We start from the raw sequence: 26,037 nt of genomic DNA on the forward strand, positions 1-26,037 counted from the left end.
GTGTCCAGTAGGCGGCGCCATGTAACCGCCCTCAGATAGCACCTCCAGGCCCCAGGGCTCAGAAACAAAGTGGGAGGTGATGTGAACCAAACATTTACACTCTCCAGGACTCTTCATATTTCGGCCAGAGGAGCGCATGGATCCGGGTTTACGCGCACTGGCTGCTGCTGCTGCTGCTGCTGTCCTGGATGCTGCACGGACTGACACAGAAGGCGGCTGCATCCCAACATTTTTTTATTTTTCTTTTTGAAACGTATCGAACCATAAAAGCTGCGAGTGTTGAGAGCCTGAGCTGAGCGGACAGAGGTTCGGCACCGGGAGCTGTTGTTTGGTGTAAACAGTGCGGTGGAGATGGAGCGGTGGAAAGGCAGAGTGGCCCTGGTGACCGGAGCCTCGGTGGGAATTGGAGCGGCTGTAGCCCGGGCACTGGTCCAGCAAGGCATGAGGGTTGTCGGCTGTGCCAGGAATGTCGACAAAATAGAGGTGGGCCATTTAATTAAAACCTCATCAATTAATGCTGCGAGACAGGTCGGTGAGAGGAGAAGCTAGCTGTGGGAGAGCAACAACAAACTAGCTAACTAACGTTGGGCGCTAGCTAACATTAGCTTTACAGTTGGAGCCTTTAGCCTCGGTGCTGCAGCGACTCTCGGGATCATCTGGGGGGGCATGAGGGGCAGCGGTGGCTTTGTTTGTCGGAAGTCAGGCATTATGCGACTGAGGTTGTCACATTCATTTAAGAGGGGAAAAAAACCCCGTAACAGCTTCTAGTTTCATAACATTTTTGCTCATATTAATTGACAGTAAAGACAGGAGCTAGCTCGTGTGTGCCTCACAGAGACACGTCCAGCAGAGCAAGTCCTGGATGTCACACACCAGCGTCCATTAAACGAGTCAATAATGATGCTGCTGGACCAGCATCCCTCTGCATTACCCCACCACACCCCTCATCTATAGGCTTCTCAATTATTAATCCCGGTTGGACATTTCACTTTCTGATGGTTGGTGTTTTCCTGTGAGGTCAGAGGTCAGGATGAGCTTATCTAATGGCTCTTAGGTAAGGCAGAGAGCTGCTAACTAGCCATGGTGTGGCAATAAGTGATAATAAATAATGTGAGTGTCTCTCATGATCACACACTGTGTCTCTGCCAGCAGGATTAACAACAACAATAAAAGATTTTTTTAAAAAAGTGACCCAAATTTATTATATAACCACGAAATTATTTATAAAAATCAGTTGTAGGAAGGCTTCACTTGAAAAATAGATCTGGATTTAGGGTTTATTTAAAAAAAATCTGAGTTAAACAAGCTGTGCATTGATTTATATTTCCACTGGGAATTTTTTTAATCTAATGATGTAACTTCAGATGAATGCGTGTCACATTTGTGAGGTCAGCGCTCTCTCTTTTTTATCTTTATCACAGGGTTTAAATCACTCCTACTATGCCAGTAACAGACTAGTCTTACTATTATTTAAATGCTGCTCTAATCATGACTGTGAAAGTAATTAGTGCCGGTGGTGATTATGCTTGAACTGAATTTATCATGCTGAACCTGTGAACTTTGGGCTATAATTAGAAAATTAAATAATTATTAAAGTTCAGTTCAGCTTGTGTGACACACATTCAGGCAGAGATGCTCAGAGGTATCAGCTGGAGGGCGGATGCCTCTCCCCCCGGGGGCAGGTGTCGCTGGCCCTGCCCCGCTAACTCTAGTCTCACCATAAGCCATACGCGCTGCACCTTGCTTATCTTGTCAGCCAGTAATTAAGCCTCCTCGCCCCACAGATTCCAGCACGGTGCCGCAGAACGCCTACTACTCCTACGTGTTTCAGACAGCTAATGTGTTGTTGTGAACTCTGTTGTGTTTGAATATCGCTGGTGTTGCGCTGTAGGATGTCACCTGAATGTGTGTATCCAACATAACAGTTTATGTTAGATAATGTGATCAGAATGAAGTAAATTATCCTTGAGTGATTGGCAGGAGAGATGCACATTGTCCATCTGGCCGTGCTCTGTTACAAAAGCCTTCCAGTTCAACCTACAATTCTCAACAACAGGCCATCCGTGCGACGTCATGTGACATTACGCATGATGACCTGTGATATCCTGTTGTCAGGCAAGAGACACGAGCATGTGGCCTGATGCAGATAGTTCAGTTCTTCACCCAGCATCATTCATCTTCTTTCCCCCAGTGGTCCAGCAGCGTGCTGCACAACAACCTTGGCTGTTACACCAGCTTCTCGTTACTGTTTGCAATAACACTGTTTGGCAAACCTCGGCAAGAGCGTTGCGGCAACATCCGTTTCAGGAACTTTGATGATGGTGGTGGTGATGTAGAACTAGGCCTGCGTGATATGAGGAACATCTTCCATCGCATTGTTGTTATATGTACACTGCTACCATAGACCCCAAACATGACATCACCTACTGAATACAGACATTAAACAAAAGATTTCAAACATGCTTTTATTGAGCAAATTGCACATAAACACCCAACCAGTTAAACGGAACGTGAATTTCATAAATCCCCTCAGATGAAAATCAACTTTTTTTCCACTTGTTAACATATGGTCCATATGGTCCATATGGTGCTTCTTATATAACCTAAATAATCAATAATCAGCGGTCAACACTACGGTTGAACATGTCCACTGTGAACCTGCAGTGAACCGATACCACTCTTAAAAACACAGATTTCCAGAGTTTCATGTGTAACAAACCTAAAAAAAAAAAACCTACAGGGTGGAGCCTTCTGTGTCATTATTCTTCTTTAGAATCGTTCGTGGTTGTTTGCCGGAATTACTGCAGTATTACAGCTGGTCATCAGGTAGCACGGAGTAGCTTCACAGTGTTTGAGCAGAGTCGTAGGTGAGCTGGTGTGCTCGAGCTGCAATGAGAGGTGGGCGTTGTTACAGCTCGATCATCTTGAGGAAGTAAGGGAGGGACTACCTTGATAGAAAAAAATCTTAATATGTAGTTTTATTACACAGATGAGTTTTAGGGGTTGAATCAATGCCTGCAGATGGACTTCAAATAGGACGCACGATATATCGGTGAGTACATCGGTATCGGCCGATATTAGTGTTTTACCGATATATCAGTATCGGTCCGATGAGCGAATTTAGCCGATGATTGTCTAACATTAGCGCCTTCGTCTCTACATTTGATATTGCTGCTATTTCACAGATGTTTTTACTCAAATGGTCCTGGATTTTAAACGTGTTTTACTTTTGTTACGTAATAAATAAGACTACGTGGTCTAATTTGGTATTATGAGCTTCTTCTGAATAGTTTCTCACAGTCCTTACTTATACTCATTTTTCAGTGTGAACAAAAACTGAATATCGGTAATATTGGTTATCGTCAATATCAGAAATCTTAATATCGGTATTGGCCAGAAATGTTAACATCTTGCTTCACTACCTTAAATGAAGCCAAATTATCATTTTCTTAATGTTTATTTCAGGTTCGGTCTTGTTTTATGACATGCAAGCATTTCCCCCACCTTGACTACACACTCACACCCATGACCACAGCAGCATGAGCGTTGTGCAACCGATGGCCTCCCTCCATTCATACTCTGGTCACATGTCTCCTCCTGTCAATAGTTAACTGCAGCAGCTGGTTTCAGCCCCTGTTTGTGACTTCTGCAAAACAAGGTCACAACATTTCTGATCTGTATTTTCCCGACACAGACATCAGGTAGTGTTGAAGAGCAGCCAACATTATTTATTATTTATCGTGACTTACAACACATGGCGTCAGAACTTATTCATCAGCTAATAAGTGATAAATAACAGGTTGTAGAGAGCGATTGGTTTCTGTCGCTCTCGTTCCATGTTGGATTTCACCATCTGTACGAGTCCTTAGAGAGATATCTGTGTGAGGGACAAAGCCAGTATTGTACCCTCCCTGCTATGTAAACTGGGTTCTTGCTGTTGTTGTGCCAAACCTGGCATGCTGCTAGTGGGGAATGCAAGTGTCCATGCATCACCAGGCAATTGTTCTGGACTTCCCTTTTGGGTTTTTATTACTTTGCTTGGGGGAAATAAAGCTCTTATAGTCGGTATTTTCTCCCAGCAATATTCTCCCACACAGTAGACCCGAGGAAACGTTGTAGGCTTCTGTTTTCTGTGTAAACAAAACTCTGAGAAAGTGGAGTGGAGAGTTCTGGCAGCGGTATTGTTTTGTTGTCTACGAGACTATAGAGTAGGCAGCGGGGGAGCGGCGAGCTGGAGGGAGACGTGTGGTCACCATGGGCTCTGGGCAGGAATGGAGACGCCAAGGAGCAGAAACACAACTTCGCATTAACTCTTGTGAAACCCCGCAAGACCGATGGATGGAGTTTAAAAGTGGCCTCGGTGCCGTCCAGAAGTGTGCCAACGAGAGCCACGCAGTATCACACATCCTCATTACGGCCAGGCACTGCAGCAGAGGAGGGACGATATCAAACAGAAGGAGCAAAATATAAACTGCCTTATTACAGGAACTCGTATCTGCTGCAGGAGAATAAGAGGACAGCTAGTCACTGATTGAACAGGCCCCTTTTTTTTCTTAGAACTCTCACCCACATAGCCCATATGTGTGTGTTTTATCTGCTTGCCTTGCACATTGTGATGCACTGCTAGCAGCACAGTTATGGGAGGATGAACTGTGGTTGGGACAAATATGAGATTCAAGACTATTGTTCAATTCTTTCACCACATTTGGCAGTGAAATATCCTGTAATCTGTAGCATAACTTTTCATTTGTTTATAGAGGTGATTATTGTTTTTGTTGACTAAGTGAATTTTGAGTGGTAATGAAATCTAGAAACAGTTTCATTAACCTGGTTGCTAACAGGACTGTCATTAAATCTGTGTTTACGCCTTTTAAATCCAACACAACCAGCTCCATTTTTGTCTTTTTGCATTATCTGCAGGTAGAGCTACAGCGATTAATCGATTAGTGTTCAGTTATTATGTCATTGATGCAGCCTGCTATTGGCATCAACGCCCCGTCACACTTAAACTTGTTCTATGGCACTTATCCATGTTGTTCTCTCCTGACTGGATCCTTGCTTGTGTCTCAGATGTACGTCGCTTTGGATAAAAGCATCTGCTAAGTGAAACTATAGAATTATCATCAACTAAATAATAATAATCAATTAAGTAATTTTTTAAGAAAAAAAGTAAACATTCTTTATTTCCTGCCTTTTTTTATTTCACTCTTCTATCGCCATGTTTCCATACCATATTATTCTAAAGCAGGGGTCTCAAACTCAACTCACCTGGGGGCCGCTGGAGATAAGAGTCTGGGTGAGGCTGGGCCGCATCAAGACTTTCACAAAAAAAGGGTTTCAAGTACCCAAAAAAGTACAACTGGTCCAATCTTCTCAGTCTTTATTAATAACAATTCAGAACATGAAAGGTTCTTCAGAACACAGGCTTCTCCTACCTACACTTCCTCTCACTGAGCTGAGCCACATTTGGTTTGAGGGAGGAAGCAATTGAGACCCTCAGTATGGCTTGAAGATGCTCATCAGGAAGTTTGGACCTGTGCTTTGACTTATTAAAGTTCATGGTGGAGAAGAACTTTTCACACGGATAGAAAAACAAAACACATTTGCACTGGGTGACAGGACATATTTTCCCTCCACTCAGTGACACTCCCAAATCACGTTTCAAGTGACTAACGTTGATAATTCGCACTGTTGTCACGAGCCTGAGCTATGGTAGCCCACAACTGATAAAAAGTAGAAAACGCCCAGAGCAACGACTCGCGTAGGGGTGTGTGAGAAAAATGGCGGGCTGCACTAACACTGAACTTTCATGTCTAGTAGGGGGCCACCAAATGGCCGCGAGTTTGACTCCCCTGTTCTGAAGTATTGCATTAGAAAACTCAACAGAAAAGGCAAAATTTAAAAGAAAATTTTGCCAATTTTACACTCGCCTAAGGTAGCATTTTTTTTGCAGATAGACTTTATGTGCATAACAGGTGATGGACACACCTTTCGCCATATGTTCGTACATCGTGAACCTTTAGCTCACGTGACTGATCAGCTGTTCTTTCATTGTCTCTGCATCCAGACAGCATGAAGGAGTGCAGCTTTCCCCGCCATTCCTGTAAACCCCTCTCCATTTTCCTCGCATAGATGGACGATGTTTTACTTGTTTCTTCTTGTTCAAAGATTTTTCAGTGGTTGGCAAACAACAGGAATTGTCTCGGGCCTACCTAACATATCGTAGCCTTTACCTCCTCGAAGACGTTCATGAAAACAAGCCCAATTTTTCTTTTTAAAATCTGTTGTGACGTTTTAAAAGCTCACTTCAGATTGACAGTTAAATGAAAACGCAGCTTATGACAGTAAACTGAACATCAGTTTTCTGACAGTTTATACACCCCAGTTGATAGGTAAACACTTAATCAATCGAGAAAACAATCGACAGGTTAATTGATAATGAGAATAAAGGTCAGTTGCAGCCCTGTCTGCGGTCACCGGTGGTTTACCGTAGAGGGGATTAGTGTGGGCGCTGCAGTTGTTGGGCGGGAGGAGAGGCAGAGGTGGGGACGGGGTGGGGTCTGAATGTGGTTTTTATATAACTTATCTCCTCACAGCGGGATGCAGTGTTTTGTGTTAATTTTAAACGTTCCTTTTTATTCTTACGTGGGAGAATTCTCCATTCTTGCAGCCAGTAGTCAGAAAGAACGTCACCCTCAGGATGATAAATACGTCTATTTATATTAAGTCCATTTGAAACCGACACGTCTGAGGTGCTTTTGAAGCTCTGAACAATAGAGACATATGTCAAAATTCAAAGCTTTGGCTGCTGCGATTTTGGATCAGATAAATTTAGAAAACATAATTTGTGGCTAAACAGATTTGTGTTAGCAGGAGATTGGGAAGAGATTGTGGATAAAGTAGGCCCCCAAAAAAAAGATAATCTGTGTGAAATTATTGAGCTCAGCGATAAAGAAAGACAGTCTTGTATGTGAACACAATGACGGGCAGATGTATGTGATTATACTCCACATCTGGAGCGTCATCGCTGATATGAATAAATAGGTTACGTGTTATATGTTACTGGCCTTTGCCTGCTTTAATGCTTTGTCGCTGCAAATCAGCACACTTTGTTCAAGGCGGCTCGTAACAAACCAGCACACTGGCTGCCTGTCATGCAGCTCTGTGCAGTTGTCTCTCCACGTCTGCACGCTTTTTGTCCACTGCCTTTTTAACTAGCCTTAGCATCTTTTATCTGCATGAGTAAATCGTGAATTCACACTCAACAGCTCTTGGCAGGTGAGCCAGAAGGTTAATTTCAGACTTCGGCCGACCTGGTGCTGATTCTAAAAGAGGTAAAAGGTGCTCAGTCATGCCTCTAAAGCTGAGGTGGCACAGTAAAGGCCCGTCACCGTCCCTCCGTCTGCACATCTGAAGCTTTCTCAGCCACCTCCTGTAGGCTCTGTCTGGACAGCCTGTCCCCTTGTTTCATACTGAATAGATTTCACTCCAGAAAGGATTTGAAGTGGGTCAGGTCAGACAGCTTTACGCTCTTTGTCTCGTACCCTCTGCCTCACTTTGCATTTCTGTCTCTCTTTTATTCTTTGTCCTGATTCTTCTTTGTGTATGTTTTTTAACTTGTTCTTCACGTCTTATATTCGTAGTGATGAAATGTACAGCTGGATAGTTGCTTAAGCATTTCACCAACTTCTCTGTTGCACTTGACTATAAATAGTCCAGTATCTTTTTTATCACCGTGCTTTTTGTCACGTCACTCGTCATCAGCTGTAAGAAAAATTACCGCTCCGCTGTCTTCACCTCCACAGTATTTTCTCCTGTCAATTTTCTCCTGAGCTCATCGAGTTGCTTCGCGGCTTCTTCGGCTCGCAGGCTTTTGTCTCGCTCATGCAGAAAGCTTTTCCACTGACTGCACGCTTTCCACCTGAGCTGTGAGCTGACAAAAGCAGATACGGCGGATACGGAACGTTTTCAAGATCTCTCCCCATTTAGTTATAAATAAATCTAATATGAAGCTCTATCGGTGTGGGACTAGTGTTACCACCTGGAATGGAGTAATTGGTAATAAGTGTGGAGGTTATCTGTGATCTAAATCCCTGCAAGTCTGTAATTTGCAAAGTGAAAATTCCACCACAAATTACCTTCTGTATTCGCCAAACAAAGAGGTCCTTTGATAATGATAGTCCTGTGCAAATTGGCTTTTATGTCTTTTTATTTTTGGTAAGGTTTTCGTTTTTCCCTCTTACCTTTTTTCAGCATCGTTGCTGTTTGAGAATGAAGAAGGTTGTGTTGGCAATTATGAATTAAAGCTTGGAGCATTTTGTGTTCAGGCCACACATAATGGAAACACATTCACAGAACGAGTAAACTCAATTACATCAGATAATCTGAATCTCGAAGGATGATGAGACGGATGACATGGCAGCGTGCTGCAAGGGACGCTTTGCTGCCTTTCAACAGGCTCCACAGCCTATTAATATCATGTCAGGGGATAATGTCAGTAGGTTGGAGTAAAACACAGAGTTATCCGTCCGAACGCGCTGCATGAAACACAGACCTGGGAGGGGCAGTTTCTAAACCACATGAGGTCCCCAGGTAACAACAGCCCCGTAGGAACAGGGCTTAAAAATGGATTCATTCAATTTCTTTCTCATTTCTCTGCACACACAATACTCTGCTAGTGCAAAGCAAGAAAGTTGTATTTTGTAATTTTATTAAAAACTGAAGACTGAAATATCCATTTACATAAATATTCAAGGGTTGCAAGGTGGAGCGGTGGTTAGCACTGTTGCCTCGCAGCAAGAAGGTCGCCGGTTTGCGTCCCTGTGAGGACACCCGGGATCTTTCTGCGTGGAGTTTGCATGTTCTCCCCGTGCAGCGTGGGTTCTCTCCGGGTTCTCCAGCTTCCTCCCACACAGTCCAAAAACATGTTGAGGTTAATTGGTGATTCTAAATTGTCCATAGGTGTGAATGTGAGTGTGCTTGGTTGTCTGTCTCTAAGTGTAGCCCTGTGATAGACTGGGGTTACCTGTCCAGGTGAACCTGCCTTCACCCTGAGTCAGCTGGGATAGACTCCAGCCCCCTATGACCCTAGTGAGGATTAAGTGGTGTATAGATGATGGATGGATGGTGTTCACTCAGGATTGCTCTGTGTTTTTCTGACTCCAGTGTTCCCTCTATCATCATGAGTTCCCGTGGCTGAAAACAAGTTTCAAAGTTTTCTTTATTGGAGAAATTGGTGCTGCAGCAAGAGTTCACGTTACAAATACACCATATGTGTAACGTGAACTTCACGTATAAAAGCAGTTAGAGACGGCGTCCTTGAAGGATTTCCGTGAATGAGTCGAGCTCGCCTGACAGGACGCCATTACCTCTCACATATTGGGATCTATCAGTTTAAAGTCCATTATGCTACCAATGAAGTTAGCATCTAGTTTAAAATGGCAAATGAGCCTCTCTCTGAGCAGGAATGGCTGGAATGATAGTATTAAATGCCAAAGAGAGATCAATAAATGAGAGTCTGATGTGAGTCGTGAGGACAGCCTCCTCCATAGCTTCACCAGGCCTGTAAGTAAATTGTAAAGGATCTAGTTGTTACTCGACATGCATTAAAACCTCATTCTTGAAAATGACTTTAGAACTAAAGACGCGCAAACCTACAGGCCTGATATCATTTAACAACGTAGTAGTACTACATCCTCACAGAATGATGCTGCTGCCACCGTGCTTGACTGTAGAGATGGCATTACTATGGTGGTGTTCAGTGACTGGTTTTCTCCACACACACTGTTAGGAATAGATGGTTGTCCTTTATTAAGGTTCTCCCATATCGACAAAGGATCTCATTCCCAGGGACCGTTGGGTTCTTGGTTACCTCTCTAACGAAGACCCTGCATCCCCAATTATGGTTGCAGCCAAAATGTTCTTGTATCGTTCCCCAGATCTGCGGCTTGACACAGTCCTGTCTCACAAGTCCTCTTATTGTCAAGGCCTGGTTTTCTCCAACATAAACTCTAAACCGTAAGACCTTTTAAAAATAGGTGGGTGCCTTTTGTAATTATGTCCACTGAATTCCATGAGGCACAGATGGACTCCAGGCAAGTTGTAGAAGCATCTGAAGGAGCATTGGTAGAAGTAAGATGCACCATTAACCAAGAATCTGTCTTTGCTTTGTCATTGTGGAGCGGGGTATTATGTACAGATGATTCTGAAGCATAAAATGTGGAAAAGTGTCTGAAAACTTTCTATATTCAACGTACCTAGCAAATACAATTTATAGTTTCGATTGATTCAGCCCCCAAGAGAAGCAGCGTTTTGCGCCAAAACAATAAAGAGCAGCGTTTCCTCGTGTGTCAATCGTTCCAAAGCAGATAAGAAATGAGTCAGTTTCATCTCTGTGGTGGTCCCAAGTGTACAACCTCTACTGAACTCAGTATAGCTTGAAATTAGTTTTAAAACGCCTTTTTGCTTTTTCCATATCAACCATCTTTTGTGCAGTCTGTGCGCATGTGGAAATGATGTTCAGCTTAGAAACAGCCAGCACAACAGTCCTATTACTATTACTTTAGGTACTTTAGATTTAGGTTTGGACATTAATACTATAGTGAGATAGACGCTACATCAATATCAGAAAGAAAACAGTTTGATAGACTGTTCAGTAGCATGTAATAGTAGTTTTATTTAAATGCATTAGATGTGAACTGCCATTCCCTGTGGCCTCCAGAGGCCTCATGTTACCCTGACGGTTGCTCTTGCGAGAGGGCTTTGCAGTCAAAGAACAGCCCTTAGTCTGGGCCTCACTCCTGACTGGACGACCCTGTGACAATGCAAACATTTTGTAACGTTTTCTTTCGTGTTATTTAGGTTCAGGAATTTCTTTAACGTTTATTTATTGCATCACCTTAATGTTAGGTCACTTTAACTCAAAGCTAGCTGTACTTGCTTCTTTTATTTAATGTGTGTCAGGGTGAGATCGTTCTTTAAATACAGATTTAAATGTGAATGCATATGTTTGCAAGCGTTTTATTGCTGCGTTAACAGTAAAAGTATTGTGTGCCTTGATAATTAAATGATTAATTTCAAAGTAAAACTGTTAAATTTGAAATAAACTTTCTTCTCCCTGCATGAATGGAAAAAAATAGGTCAGTAACTCTTTGAACTCCAAATCCTGCAGGCAGACTTTCAATTTTCCAACGATAAGCATGTGTATCCTTTAGTTTCTTTGGTGTAAAACAGCTAAATCTAAGCTGCGACAAACAGTCATCGGCTGAACTGCAGGCTGTGTTTATACAGAGCAGATAGAAGAAGAAGAAGCTTTAATGTCATCGTACAAGAGATGCAACGAAACTTTGTTTGGTATCGTCTTTACAGCAGCTAGTAAGGTCACAGTCTGAGGAAAAAAAAGGTTAAAAGGTGATATCAATAATAAAACAGCAATAAAAATATAAAATAAAAGTGCAAAAGAAATAAAAGAGACAGGAGGCATGAAGAAAAAAAAAATAAAAACATGATTAGTGTAAGTAGCCTATTTATTGTATGTAGAGTCGACATTTTTTCCAGTTTTGGTGACAGCTGTGGACATTTTGAAACATGTTGATCTCAGATTTTTACTTACTTACTTATTTATTATTTAATTAAGGATACATTGCAGTGAAAAATGGAGCAATAAGTCATCCAGTACCTCCCCAGGCTTCAAAGGGTTCAAATTATCAGTAAATATCTATAATGACTCAAATTAAATATTTTCTGGTGATAAGTTTGTCGGCTGTCACCCAGTCCTACTGCAGATTAGTTAAAAAAAGAAAACTCTTCTCATCTTTGTACACATTTTTGGAAGTTCTTATCTCATTAGGGGGCTTTTAATGACTTGTTATTGTAGATCACCTGCGCCTCATGTACTCGGCAGTCTGATGGACCCGGACGGCTCGGCGACCCCTGTGAGCTGTTCTCCCTGCACCACCGCTGTGCTGTCCTCTCTCTGCTTATCATTTTTCAAGGTGTAAGCTTTACTGGCATCGACATTCCCTCCGCGGGCCTCCTGCTATGATAGGTGGAGCGCTTCCTGTCCTGTCCTGTCCTGTCCTGTTGAAGACTTGCTGAAACCCTCTTCTCTCTGTGTGTAAAAAAAAAAAAAATTGCGAGACGTGATGTAAAAGGGAGGAAAATGTCATGTGAATGCTTTAGTGCGGTTGCAGCAGCAGGTCGGCACTTGTAGCCGAACGTATATATGTAGCAGGGAGGGAATATTGAGAAGGAATGTGCTGAGGTGAAAAGGGAGTTTTATGAATCTGTAACTAAAATACTGATGCAAAGTGAGGAGTTTGAGGGGGGAAAGAATTGGATTGGTTCTGCTTTAGTGGCCAAATTGGATGTGTTACGAGGTGTTTGTCTATATTGGAAGTGTTTTACTCAAAGCTCACATGTTGAATAGACATGGCTCAGGTTGGCCCACGTTGAAAGGTTTCAACTTTGGACCGCATCGGATCAACACTGTCTCCATGCGACTGTCCTATGCCTGTTTTTGTTGTCTCCTCTGGACTTGTGTTGTCTCCTCTCCTAGCATACATAATGATGTGGCCCACAGCTGACATCAGGGTGAGAGCAGAGTTGTCACAACGACGGCTGGAGTCAGGTGCACAAACAGCCCATCACGAGATGCAGGAGGAAGGTGGTGCATGCTGGTTCACTAGAAGGAGCCCCTCAGCATGTTTCAACTACAAACAAGGAAACCGGAGAGCAGCTATTTATCATATGATGCCCATGTGAACATACGAATAAAGGCTGCACTTTGTAGCTGTCTAGTATTCAAGCAACGCTGACACAAGTTTCACCTTTCCTCTATTTCCTCTCTTGTTTAGAATAAAGTTCTTCATTTGCCTTTTAGATGTTTTTGATCACTTTGTTTGGGAAAGTAAAATCCAACCACACTGGTTGCACCAGTCTGTTACACAACACCTGGCTGCCTGCTCTGTCTTTAGCGTGTCAGGGTTATAAAAGCCTTTTCATCTGAGCCAGATTCACATACCAAACATCAGATGTCATGTAATGCAATGTTTTCTTTAATGTACTCATCACCCAGCGCTGCAGTGTGCTTGATTGAAAGCTGTCTGCGCTCACTGTGACATGACTTCTATGGTCAGTCATTACTGGGAACTCCCCAGTGCTTTAGTTACTAACAAAGGGTGTAATTATTTCTCTTATCTCCTCGTCTTGATTAGACTGTCCTAAAGGAAGCACTATAAAACCACCCGCTTCAACCTTTAGACCTTTTAGTGGCATGTTTTACTGTGAGCAGGAGATAATCGCCCGACCATCCCTTCTACTCTGCTGCAATCCTATTATACAGCCGACTGTCACCTTTGACCCTCCGCCTGTGTGACTGCGGCAGCCTAAACTTGAAAGAGACTATTTTTACGTCATGAAACAGCAGTCGAGCTGGGTAATGAGTGATAGGGGATTAGCGGAGTTAAGTGTGGATGTGTGTGAAGGATGAACTTCACACATTTTTTTAAGGCGTGGCTACAAGTGAAATTTTACGACATATCCAAATACTGTTTTGGGTTCGTGGATGAAGTGAGACGACATTTCAGTGCTCGGGTGTTTTTTTTTTTCCCACCTTAATCATAAAGCATTCTGCAAACCCAATGTGCTCTGATAAGCTTTAGTCGGCTTCAGGATGTGTCTGCTGTTTCCTCGCTCTCCGTCTGTTTTACTTTCTGGCTGCCAGCCCTCCTGCCTCCCCCTCGTCCTCCCTCCTTCTGCACACTTTTTGTGATCACTGGACAGCGGTCTCAGTAATGAGGATGGAAATGCATCATGACAAGCAAAATTGTTCTGTGTGTCGCAGGTACTTTGGAGAGGAGGGATGAAGAGGGGGAGGGCTCACTGGCTGAACTATGACTGCGTTACATCTTTTGATTTTTTTTTTTTTTAGCCACCTACCAGTTCTGAGAATAAGAGGAGGCACCGCGCCCTAGAACACAATCCCCCTTTTGTACGGGAGAACTCCTGAGCCAATGTGAGACAAATCTAATTTCTCAGCTCTCTGCGCTCATGGCTGCTGCCTCCTGCTATCAATCGGGCTCACCACTTAAAGCTTGTCTGCCTTCAGCGCTTTGGCATCTTTATTTTTATCTCTTCCCCCTTTCTCCGGCGACTTGTTTTGCTGGTCCATTTACAACAGAACCACGTGAGCGGGTGAATGATTGATAAACGTGGCGCGGGACAGTGATGTCCCCTGCATTGTAAAGGTTATATAACTGCCCCCCGCGGGGCTTCCAGGCCGTGAATGTGACTATGTGGGCATGAAGACGTGTATCTGGGAGGCTGTGCAGGCTTCTGTACACCCATTACTGCAACCTGTAAAGACTTTATGATCTGTTAGAACATTATTTGTCTTTTAAATTCCAGGAATTTTTATCTTTCAACACTGGTCTTATCTGGACTGTCTAGGTAAATGCAAACAGTCGTTTTATTTGAGCTTGCATGTGCAATCTTCCAGAACCGCCCAAGAACAAAACAGTAGGAAAGCAGCTGATAGTGCAGGAGATATAAAAATAACTTTGTTTTTGGGACGGACAGATATTGTGTTTTGATTTTGGATATCATTTTTTGAAGCTGTAGTTCAGCTGTGTGATATATTTAAAACCTTTGAGTGAGCTTTACCACATCAGCAGAGGTGGGAAGTAACAAAGTACAAATACTTGAGTAGATTCTGCAGATATCTGTACTTTACTTGAGTATTAATTTTTACTTTTACTCCCTACATTTGAACACAAACATCTGTACTTTCTCCTCCTTACATTCTCAAATCTGACTCGTTACTCGGTTCAACCTCCGTGGATGACGACGTAACAGCAAACGTCTTTATCTTTCCCAGCAGTGACGCTCAACACAGCCCTGCCTGCCTCAGCTGCCTGCCAGAGGCTTTTTAGCTCTGCAGGACTGATGTTCAGACCCAAAAGGGGCCCGTCTTCATTTAGAGAACTTTGAGAACCAGCTTCTGCTGAGGCTCAATAAAAGATTTTGGTAGTCTTGAACAGACGAGTGTTTCCATGTTGGTTATAATGTTTAATGTTGCTGAAATGGAAAACTGTCTTTTCTCTGTAGCAGCGCTGTGTAGCTTCTTAAAGGATGAAAACAATCCTATTTTGTGGGCTTAAAACTTTTTTCGTTTTGCAGCGTTATCAAAAGAAGCTAAAGTCTAATTTTCACTTAAGTAAATTTCTGAACCTGTACTTTTTTACTGTTACTCGAGTAAAGGAGCTGAATCAGTACTTCTACTTTTACCAGAGTCTATTTCTACACAAGTATCTCTACTTAAGTAAAGAATGTGAGCACGTTTGCCATCTCTGCACATCAGATACCATCAAAAGCTCAACACATGGAGGACATTTGTAAAACGTTTGACACAGCGGTTGAAACTCTGACATGTTGCATCAAGTATATCCCAAATTTTACGACTTGCTAATTGCAGCGCTGTAACTCATTTTAAAGTCATGACTGATTTAAAGGCAATTAATTGCTCAGCCCTAGTTTGTGCATGTAAAAAAAATTGTTCATATTATCCAAAGAAATAGCAAAACCAGATGGAGAAATACAACTAGTGCTCCATGCAGTAGACAACAGGGGTTTATTGGATTAATTGTGCTGTATGTTAGGAGTGGACTCATGCACTGATGCTGATATTTGGAACCAATGTGCAGTAAAATCATGGTGTTAAAATGTAAAGTTACCCAAACGCCCAACAGAAAACTTCATTAAAGAACTCCAGCTAGGCCTGAAAGCAAGCCTGTTAGCTACAGACGATGAGTGGTTGACTCTCACTGCATGGGATTGATTTGGTCGTCTCCAGATCTCTAGATGTACTAATTTTTAAAAAAAATGGGAGGAAAAAAAAGCACCAATTCTCTGAATCCAGCTTCCCACAGTTGAAGATTTTTCTTTCTTCTTCTATTACAGTAAATATCTTTGGGTTGTGGACAAAGCAAGACATTTGATGATGTCGTCTCAGCACTTTTCAACAGTTTCCAGCATTTTCTGGCATTTTATAGACCATAAAACTAAATGATCAGTCAAGAAAAAATGTAGCGACAGTGATAATGATGTTTGGCTGCTGCCCTATTTGACACCACTTCTGTCTGCGTGCGATATGTGTTGTGGCTGTTTTTAAATTCATTGTGATAAGTCACTCTGATGCCAACTATGCAGTTTTATTTTGGATTGTGATGAATGAATCATGCATTTGCCAACTCTGCTGCTGCTGGTGTACATGCAGGCCAGGTTGCTTATCAGTGGGCCGGCGTGCTGTAGAGCTGTGGCTGTAGGTGTGGCCTGTACGAGGGCTGGTGCTGACCACGGCCGCTGCCAGAACACACCCACATACACAAACACACAGAGATTCACAGCCTGAGACTTCCTGTAGTTGGACCGAGATCACAGCCTGTTTGCTCTGCTGCTCCCACTTCAGCCTCAGTAATGCAACTAATTCCTCCTCTCGAACAAAAGCCTGGCTCGGCTTCCCCTTTACATTAACCTCCTTTCTGAATAAAGAAGAGTCTCTCCGCCAGAGCCGGTCCGCACAGGGACTAGTGGGAAGTAAAGAGCGTCGGCCTGAAGGATGTTCAAATACTTGAGAGGCGTTATTTTAGCCGGACAGATGAATGATCACAGCTTCACATCTAATGGACAGGCGGTAGTGGTTCACCTGTCTACAACACGAGCAACGAGTTAGCCGTAGCCTTTACAGAGGAGACAAGTGTTTTCAGTGTTTTAGCATTTTCACAGCTTTGTTCGGGTAATGCCTCCTCTCTCTGGATAATCCCAGTTAAACAGCTTAGAGGAAGAGCAGCAAAATCTGCTCACTCCAAGTGTGAGATAGGGTGCATTCACTCTATTGTGTGTTTTGTTAGAAAAAAAAAAAAAAAGCCAAAATGATCCTTCAATCCTATTTCATCCTGATTATAAAAAGACGGCTCACAAGTGAGTTTCCTTGGGGAGCGGCTGCAGTGGGAGACGTGTTTGCGCTGCAGGTCTTGTGTCCAGGTGTCAAACATTTAACAGGAAACACGTTTATCGACGCTGTTACACAGGCTGCCGCTGCTGCTGCTTACTGTATTTATGCTCTTCCTGCAAGCTGTCATAAATTTTGAGGTGTCTATGAGGCATCAGGTCGTACTTCCTCTTCTTTGTGATTGATTGTATCACAAAAGGTGTTGTTAACACTGTGAACTATAAATACAGGCCTTCTATCTTTACACCTGTAAACCAAGGGTCAGAATATGACGAAATAAAGAGAGCTGTGATTTGGTCTGTACTACACTCCTGTGGGCACAGGAGTGTAGTTGTGTTTTTAAAATGTTCGTGTCCACGCCCTCAACATGTTGTGAGCTGTGCTGAAGATGGTATCTCCGTCTGTGCTTTGATTTCTTCTTGCGTGGTTGGACAACAGTACAAAGTGATAAAAACATTTTTTTAAAAAAAGGTTTTGTTTCCTTATGTGGGATTGAAACCAACATTTAATACTGATATTTTAGATCATCATCATCAAAAAGTACGTCCGCGGTTGCTCAACTAATTAACTAAAACTCCAAACTAAAGATTGTGATTAGTAAACAATAGCAACAAAAAACATGAACATACATGAACAAGAAACAAACACATCCACATATTTGCATGAAGGAAGAAAATAAGCTGCTATTTTGAGGCGATTAAAAAGCAGTTGGTCGTACAAATAGCTCGTACTGTAGTTAGAATTATTGCTAATAATAATAAAATAATTTTAAAAAATTAAAAAATATTAATAAACAGTTAAATTAGGTAAACGTAATGGATTAATAAATAGACAAAAGTCTTTTATTACCAGTCAAATTTGATCAAAAGTAATAAAAAATAAATAAATAGTTTTAAACAGTTACAGTCATGAAACATATATAGGAAAGTAGTTTGAAGTAATGAATAGAGAGTTTAAATATTTTTAAAGTAATAAAAAATAAATAAATAGTTGGCTAGTCGTAGTAAAAAAAGATTTAAATCATGTTCAAGTGATCAAAATGAATAGCTAGTCAAAATTAATGAAAAAACTGTTGAAAAAGTTCACTAAATGTTATTTACCAACAGCTAAATTAGCCTGAAGTGGTAATAGAACAGTTGAAATAGCTGGGGAAAAAAAGCTGAAATGATTGGGTAAATGGTGGAAAAAGTGAAAAGAAGAGATAATTAAAATAGCTTTGGTGATGGATAAATGGCTGAAATTGCAAAAAATATTGAAAAATGTCAAAAAAAAATTAAGAAATTTAGAAGAGTAATGAATAAACTGTTAAGATCGGTACCTGAAAGTAATGAAAAATAGTTGAAATGGGCAGTTAGAAGTAACTGGTAGAAGATTAAATAGCTACTTCTTTTTAGCGACTTTTAGACTAACTAATAATAATGTTCGGCCTAAATGGTCCAGTTTCTGCCATCCCACGTCGTCAGGTAATTTTTTATTAACAACTAAACTGCTATACCCTTAAATGACCAGTTTAGGTGTACATCAGGACTTTAGGCGTTCATCAGGGGGGAAAAAAACGGTGGTTTAGATCACAGAGAAAAATCTATTGACCTCCATGTCCCTCCGCCTGCTGGATTCATTCAATACTGGGTTTTTCCTTTCATGTGTCTACGTGGTCGACTCGTTGAACGTTTAATCCCTTTGGCAGACTCACACCGACACTGTTACGGTGCCGCGCATCATCTCTGTGTGCCACCAGCCCCGCCCTCATCACCCACGCTGCCTCCTGTCTGACGGCACCCACAGCGAGACATCAGGTGACCGGTGCAGCTGTGCCCGGCGGGGGGATCTGTGTCAGCTTGTATCATACCCCACAGTGGTGGACGGCCGGCTGACCTGGTTGGAGTGCCGCCTGCTCGACCCGTGGCCCGGCCGTATCCATCAGAGGCGTCGTGGCTCTGCGGGCCTGGCCTCTTCACATCTGGGGTCATAGTTTTTTACAGTTTGGTAAAAGGTGTAATTATTTTATTGTCAGGGAGAAAGAAAATCAGTGGTTTTGGCTGCACTGGTGCTGACAGGTTACTGCTGGCCATCCACTGATGTGAGGTTGGTTTTATGGCTGCAGGTTCATCTGCTTTCCCAGTGCCTGAGTGGGTAGGGTGTTTATCGTTCGACTCCATCTTAACTGTGGCGCTAAAAGTTAATCATTTCTCGCTCTTATCCGGCGCCGTCTCAGTCCTAAAGATCAATACACGAGCACATGTTTGTGTCGCCGAACAATATGATTTCAACTCAGGTGTGGTTTGTGTTTTCCAGAAGCTGGCAGCAGAATGTCAGAGCGCCGGCTACAGTGGCACGCTGATCCCATACAAGTGCGACCTGTCCAACGAGGAGGAGATCCTGTCCATGTTCTCAGCCATCAAGACGCTGCACAAGGGCGTGGACGTCTGCATCAACAACGCTGGACTGGCCCACAACGAACCTCTGCTCAGCGGGAAGACAGAAGGCTGGAGGAACATGATCGACGTGAGTGGATGGCAGACGCGCAAACGATGAAACGCTGAGGCTGACACGATCTGGAGAGGAGCTCGGTGTTTATTTATAAAAGGGGATGCTGGAGATATCCCCCCTTATGTTGTGTTGGTTTTATGATTCTCAAGCGGAGAAGCAGAGGGAGGAGCTGAAACGGTCGCCTGGTGTGAGCGGCAGTCTTGTGTTTGGAGGGCTTGTGTTGTTTAAGGAATAAGAGTTAAAGCAGAACTGTGTGGATGCTCTGCACACACACACACACACACACACACACACACACACACACCAACACACAGCCTCCCTCCCCTCACAGAGGCTGCTTCATTGGCTCTGAGGAGAAGCTCTGGCACGGCCAAGGCCTGCTAATGAAAGCCAGCACTATTTCTCTTGTTGGGACTTTACATTCTGATTCATTGAGCTCTTGACCACTGAAGACCCCCCTGCTCCAAAGTCTCTGTCTCCAGAGTCCAGCATTCGTACCGCTCGCCCATCTGTTGTCATGGCAGCCCCACATGAATGTGTACAGCAGTGTATTTTTAGCCTGTGTTTAATCTGTACGCTGACCTTGTTTGGTCACCTCCCCCTATCTCGCTACCACGCTGGCGTTAACCTGCTGTCTATCAATGTCACTACAGGAGCAGCTTAGAGGCCACAAGCTGGACAGGAACAGCAGGTTCAGATGGTTTAACACACTGACCCGGTGAACATCAGTCAGCTGAAATGATACATCACATGGCATTCCTACATGTGATTTAATAAAACAAAAGCAAGTACTACAAAAGATACCAATTCACTCATTAGTTTTTCCCACAGCTCGAGTTTGGCTGCTTTTCTTAAACTTATTGAGCTGATAAGTAGTTGAACAAAGCTGCTGTCTTTGCCTCCTCTCCAGGTGAATGTCTTGGCCTTGTCCATCTGCACCCGCGAGGCGTACAAATCCATGAAGGAGAGGAATGTGGACGATGGCCACATCATCAATATTAACAGGTAACTTATACAAGGAACCTACAAATCTACGAAAAAATGTATAGATTAATGGGAAAGTACCTCAACCAGTTTGTTCAAGGTGATTTTAATCCAACAGGCTTTAAGCAAAGCCATATGTGAGCCCCACCTGGCTCCTGCTGGATGTGAAACAATTCAAAGAACAGATACACTATGTACACGAGAGACGGAGCAGATGCTGCATATTGATTCAGATGTGCGACTGAAGACAAAAGAATCTCTGAATGTTGTGAGCTAATAGAGACGAAGGATAAAATCCTCCTCAGTTTGTACTGTCCTTTATGTCATGATATCAATCGAATATCAATCATGATCAGAGTTTTGGTCGACCACAATTAAATCAGAAGTCACCAATCACAAGTTTGGTAAATGTGACATTAGAACACATATTCAAAGCAGTTTTTGCTCCACATCTGTCTGAGATGGGCTGCAAGGTGGGGCGGTGGTTAGCACTGTTGCCTCGCAGCTAGAAGGTCGCCGGTTCACGTCCCAGTGAGGACACCCGGGATCTTTCTGCGTGGAGTTTGCATGTTCTCCCCGTGCAGCGTGGGTTCTCTCCGGGTTCTCCGGCTTAATCCCACAGTTCAGAAACATGTTGAGGTTAATTGGTGATTCTAAATTGTCCATAGGTGTGAATGTGAGTGTGCTTGGTTGTCTGTCTCTAAGTGTAGCCCTGTGATAGACTGGTGACCTGTCCAGATGGGATAGACTCCAGCCCCCCACGACCCTAGTGAGGATTAAGGTGTATAGATAATGGATGGATGGATGGTGCATTCTAGTCTACTGATAAGCAGATGTTCAGCAGCTGACTAGTTTTGGATGCAGTTTTATTAATTTTTTTTGCCTCTAAGATGCACTGACTTCAGGTGAAGAACCTTATTTTAGGTCTAATCACAATGCAGGGAATTGAGTGTTAAATGTTAGATGCAATAAAAAAACGTTGTCCTTACAATCATAATCATGATCATAATTTTGGGCATAACTACGCAGTCTAAGTTTTGAGAATGGAGCTTTATTTGAACATGTTTTTACATTTTCTGAATATCTTCTTAAGCACAGGAAAGACAAAAGTAGCACATGATGGATAAACCCTGTCAATATGGATGGTTGACTGTTAAATATGTTCCGGATCAAAGTATTTGTCTTGTCTGGATTTACATATTATATCATGGAGTTTAGGGGGCTGTGTTTGTATATTTATTTGTATAATTTTTATATGACCAGTGTGGAATATCTCCTGGAGCATTATTTATAAGAGGTTCATGTTTTATGGTGCTCTCGCTTAATGTCTAGATGATGATGGTTAATGTGTTTGAATGTTTGGTTTTGTTTGTCTGAAGAACTTAATTTAAAGCAACACAACAGGTAAATCAGACAATAAATGAAATAGTAATTTATAGGACTAATGTGGACTTACATCAAGGTTGAATTAACAAAACAAACAACAGCTCCCGTATCTCTAGCGTCTTTCTCTCTTTCTCTACAGTATGGGGGGACACCGAATGGTGCCGAGCGCTGACGAGCATTTCTACTGTGCCACTAAATATGCTGTGACTGCTCTGACTGAGGGGATACGACAGGAGCTCCGAGAAGCAAACACCCACATCAGAGCCACAGTGAGTGAGCTGTCACCATCGTAGCCGGCTTTGGCTTCTGCTGTTGGGATCACACGAAGTCCATCAGTGTGCAGAACATTTACTGTACTTCCTCAAATAAAAAAAGGAGTCAATTAGAAGCTGGGTGGCTGATTGTAGCCGGGGGCGTGGGCCACACAAACACAGGCTGGGGACAAAACAATAGGCAGCAGCAGGGGGCAAAAAAAACGCAGACACTCTCCAGCAGTCTTTAGTCTGCTCTGGAAGTTACAGCCCTCCACCCTCCTAATCTCATTTTCCAGCCTGTACATCCTTGATTCTTTTCCTTGACGCCTCTCCTCGTGTCCTTGTCCCTGGAGACGTGAGCAGGGACGTGAGGAGAGAGGAGTCAAGGCGACAGACGGTTAACAAAATGAGACACCTTTGCCTCGGCGCTTATGTTAAAGCAGCGTCAGTTCAAATTGACGTGTGGCTCAGCTGTAACACCGGAACATTGTTTTGTTATAACCCACAGCTGTATTTCATTTTCGCTCAGAGCTCCTCCATCAAGCCTCCTCCATCCTCAAGGAACATTTCAGCGAGTGAGACATACTTTGTGACGACACCCACCGTTGATTTCCAGGCAGGAGGACGAAAGACAAAAAAGGATGAAGTCGAAATTAGTAAAATTAAATGAGCATCTGTACCTGTCTGGTCTGAATGCAAGTGTTTCAAAATAAAAGTCAGTCCACTGAAATGTTGGGACTTTTATTCTGAAACATCCCAGAGACTGTAGCGTCCTGTAGGGGCGTGTTGGGGGAGCTCGCTTATGGATGTTAGCGGACATGTTCAGCATGTCCTGTCACGTCATGCTGTGTTTTATTTATGTTCATGTTAGATCAGCAAAGCCGTGACGCCATGAGCGCAGTCGGTTGATCACGATCCTCGTGTTAACAGCATATATAAGGTTATAATCTGCTCATGGGAAAAAGGAAAGCGTGCTGAGAAACCTAAATTTAACCACTGATCTCTTTAAAGCCAGTGTTTCTGCCGTGTGTACTGTTAATGGAGTGAATTTAATGAAGCAATCAGGAACAAATTAAAGCGGCTCTTAATATTTAACTATGATAAATTGTACTCACTTCCCTCTGATAACAGCCTGTCACCCTCTGCTGTTAAGATAAATAAAAGCCCCGGTCACTATTTGAGGAAATATGGTGCAGCCCACACACACAAACAGCCCTGAGGAAAGTCTTCTTTATGTGCGCATGTGTCAGTGTGCGTAAACGCTAAGCAGTGAATCTCTCCTGCTCTGTCCTACCCTGCAGTGTATATCTCCTGGAATCGTGGAGACTGAGTTTGCCTTCCGGCACCACAACAGTGATCCAGAGAAAGCAGCTGCAGTGTACGAGAGTATGAAAGTAAGTCTGTGCATTTAATTAAGAGTCTGTGAATGTGTTTCACACTGTTATGCATCAATAAAACCTCTCTTCTCCGTTGTTCAGTGTTTGAAAGCAGAAGACATAGCCAGTGCAGTCACGTTTGTCCTCAGTGCCCCTCCTCATGTCCAGGTACGTCTCTGTGTCTCTGTAGCTTTTAAGTGCATCAAACATTTCACTCGTGGTTGATTGTTCTGCTCTGATTTGTTCTCGTTGTCAGATTGGAGATGTGCAGATGAGGCCGGTCGAGCAGGTGTCATAGCAGTGAAACAGTGAAGCTGCAGGAGGAGCAGACAGACAGCAGCCATGGTGACTCCTTGGCGACCTCTGCTGGGCAAAGGGGGTGGGGGGTAAAAACAAATCAACTACAGCTGTGTTGGGTCTGCCGGACGTGGCCAAATAGGGCTGGAGCCTTAAGGAGGCTGTGCGAGGAAATGAAGGGCGTGGACTTTGTAAACCACTACAAAAATACTACTGAACGCAGCGAGCTGGCATTTTGTGAATTGTTGGGCTCAGTCCTGCGCTGAGCCGACTCCAAACTACAGTAGGATCAAATAAAGAGCGAGCCGCCGCCGCCGCTGCTGCTGCGCTGTGCGGTCATCTGCACGGCCATCACTTCAGAGGGACGAGTATGCCATTGATTGCACATGTTTTTGTTTTTTTTCTGTTTTTGTAGGTCATATGACATATCTTTTTGAAATTAAATTGAAAGAGTAATTGCTGTTTATAAGAATGACAACTTCTTTTTTTTTTTTTTTGGTTTTATTTTTTAAATAAAGATTTTAGCTTTTGATTCTAGATAGATGTGGTCTCATATGAACTAACTCTAGACAACACCAACTTTAAGTAACCATTAGCGGTCTGTCCATCCTGCCACCTTTACTCACTATGATTTCACATTCAGTTAGCCTTGTTTGGATCTGTGAACCCCGTACGAGGGGGTCAGGGAACGACCCTGGTCTGTTTAAGCACATGGGTTTCTACAATCCACCGTCTTGCCTGTGTCGTTTCAGTTGTTCTGCACTTTGGATTCATTCGTGAGGAGTTACAGGAAAGTAACACTGGCAACTTATGTAGGGGATCGAACTAACTCAACATGTGTACCCTAGGAACGTGTACGGCGAGGCGGGTTTATTTGTGTAGCACAATTTGTACCCGCTTCGTAAGCGCTTCACACAACGACAGATAAAATCAGTCCACAGAACATGAACACAATTATTAATTCCATTAAAAGCAAAGAGGCAGATAAAATCAATCCATATAAACATTAATTAGAAGAGTACAGATAAAACACTTTCAGCCGTCATATGCACAACTAAATAGAACTGTTGTACCCTTCTCTTGGAACTTTCTCATTAAATGAATTAATAAAAACTGTTGCCCAGACGTGAGTTGTGTTTGCGTCGTGTGTGTAGCAGCATGTTGTGGTCAGCTTGTCGTTGCAGAAAAAAGACACGGTGGACTTTGCAGCTTTTTATTACACTTTGACATGACATACAGTTTGCATGACCCAGGATCTGTTAACTATTAGCTTTTTTCATTTTTTTTTTTCAGCAGTGCTCTGTTGCGTTTGACCTAATAAATGAGTCAGCAACAATAAATGTACAGTTTTATATGTTTTTAAGAGGAGTGGTTCAATACAAAAGTATAGTTTTGGACTGTAAATCTTAAATACTGGCAGTACTTTGATATTTTGTTATTAAATCCAAGTACCTGAGCCCATGTTTTAACAGATGTGACCAAAAGATGGCACTCTTAGCCAAGTAAAGTCCGTAGAGGAGAGCCGTGAAATCCCACTCCTGCCATATAGTGAAGATGCACACGGCAGCAACCGATTCTAAACACCGTCTTCCAATTGTTCTATTAGACATGAGCTAAAAAGGTTGTATACGTTCAACAAAATAATCTTACCAATTGAATTCACAGACTCACAAAAATGGCCATCTGGAGTACTCTGCATGGCAGATGTGCAGCAACCCTGACACAATCATGTAAATAATTTGTGTAACATACTTCTGTTCAATCTTCTGAGCAGAAGTTTAGATTGAAGACTAATTGCAAGCTTAACTGTTGATTAACTTTAGCATAATAATGACCTGCCACCGCTGGCGGCACGGCAAGCTTTGTGCAAACATGCTGAGGTGTCAGAACTTAGTCTGGCTTGGAGGTTTTTCAGGTAGCTCAGAGTTGGCGCTGATGACAGCTATTCCTGGATAGTCGCTTGGTCCTCCCCTCTCATAATAGGGCATCTTTGATTTTCCATTCAGTGCGAACGGAGTGATGGACAGCTTCAGCTTCTGCAGGAGAAACGTACCAATAACATTAACACAAAACTTCATTATACAGTCCTCAACAGAAATGAGCACACAACTGTGAAATACTACTTAAAAGTCAAATGATTCAAAATTGTTCCACCTCAGATCACCTCTAAGCTGAGCAGTAGGATGTTTGCTCCGATGTAAAATTTAAAACTTAACAGATTTACTACATTAACAATACAGGT

The 26,037-nt window shown here is 42.8% G+C and overlaps 2 protein-coding genes across 3 annotated transcripts in view; one reads left to right on the top strand and one right to left on the bottom strand.

Moving 5' to 3' along the window:
- Positions 1-148: 148 nt before the first annotated feature.
- On the top strand, positions 149-24,920 carry dhrs11a (dehydrogenase/reductase 11a). 2 transcript variants are annotated; one of them, XM_008306896.1, is made up of 7 exons: positions 149-483; positions 19,304-19,513; positions 20,409-20,503; positions 22,008-22,137; positions 23,424-23,516; positions 23,601-23,666; positions 23,755-24,920. In XM_008306896.1, exons 1-7 carry the CDS (start codon positions 352-354, stop codon positions 23,794-23,796), a joined length of 768 nt encoding a protein of 255 aa, XP_008305118.1. In that variant the 5' UTR covers positions 149-351; the 3' UTR covers positions 23,797-24,920. The 2 variants fall into 2 exon arrangements, with proteins under 2 accessions (XP_008305118.1, XP_008305119.1); XM_008306897.1 differs by having other exon boundaries at positions 19,307-19,513.
- Positions 24,921-24,992: 72 nt separating this feature from the next.
- LOC103376510 (sodium- and chloride-dependent GABA transporter ine) overlaps positions 24,993-26,037 on the bottom strand; it is a 10,127-nt gene continuing 9,082 nt past the window's right edge. Inside the window, exon 13 of the mRNA XM_008306898.1 lies at positions 24,993-25,831. Within this exon, the coding sequence (XP_008305120.1) occupies positions 25,679-25,831 (153 nt within the window). The 3' untranslated portion in view covers positions 24,993-25,678. The remainder of the gene's footprint in view (positions 25,832-26,037) is intronic.

Source organism: Stegastes partitus, unplaced genomic scaffold (genome assembly GCF_000690725.1).
Source record: "Stegastes partitus isolate 25-593 unplaced genomic scaffold, Stegastes_partitus-1.0.2 Scaffold49, whole genome shotgun sequence".
Classification (NCBI taxonomy): domain Eukaryota; kingdom Metazoa; phylum Chordata; class Actinopteri; family Pomacentridae; genus Stegastes; species Stegastes partitus.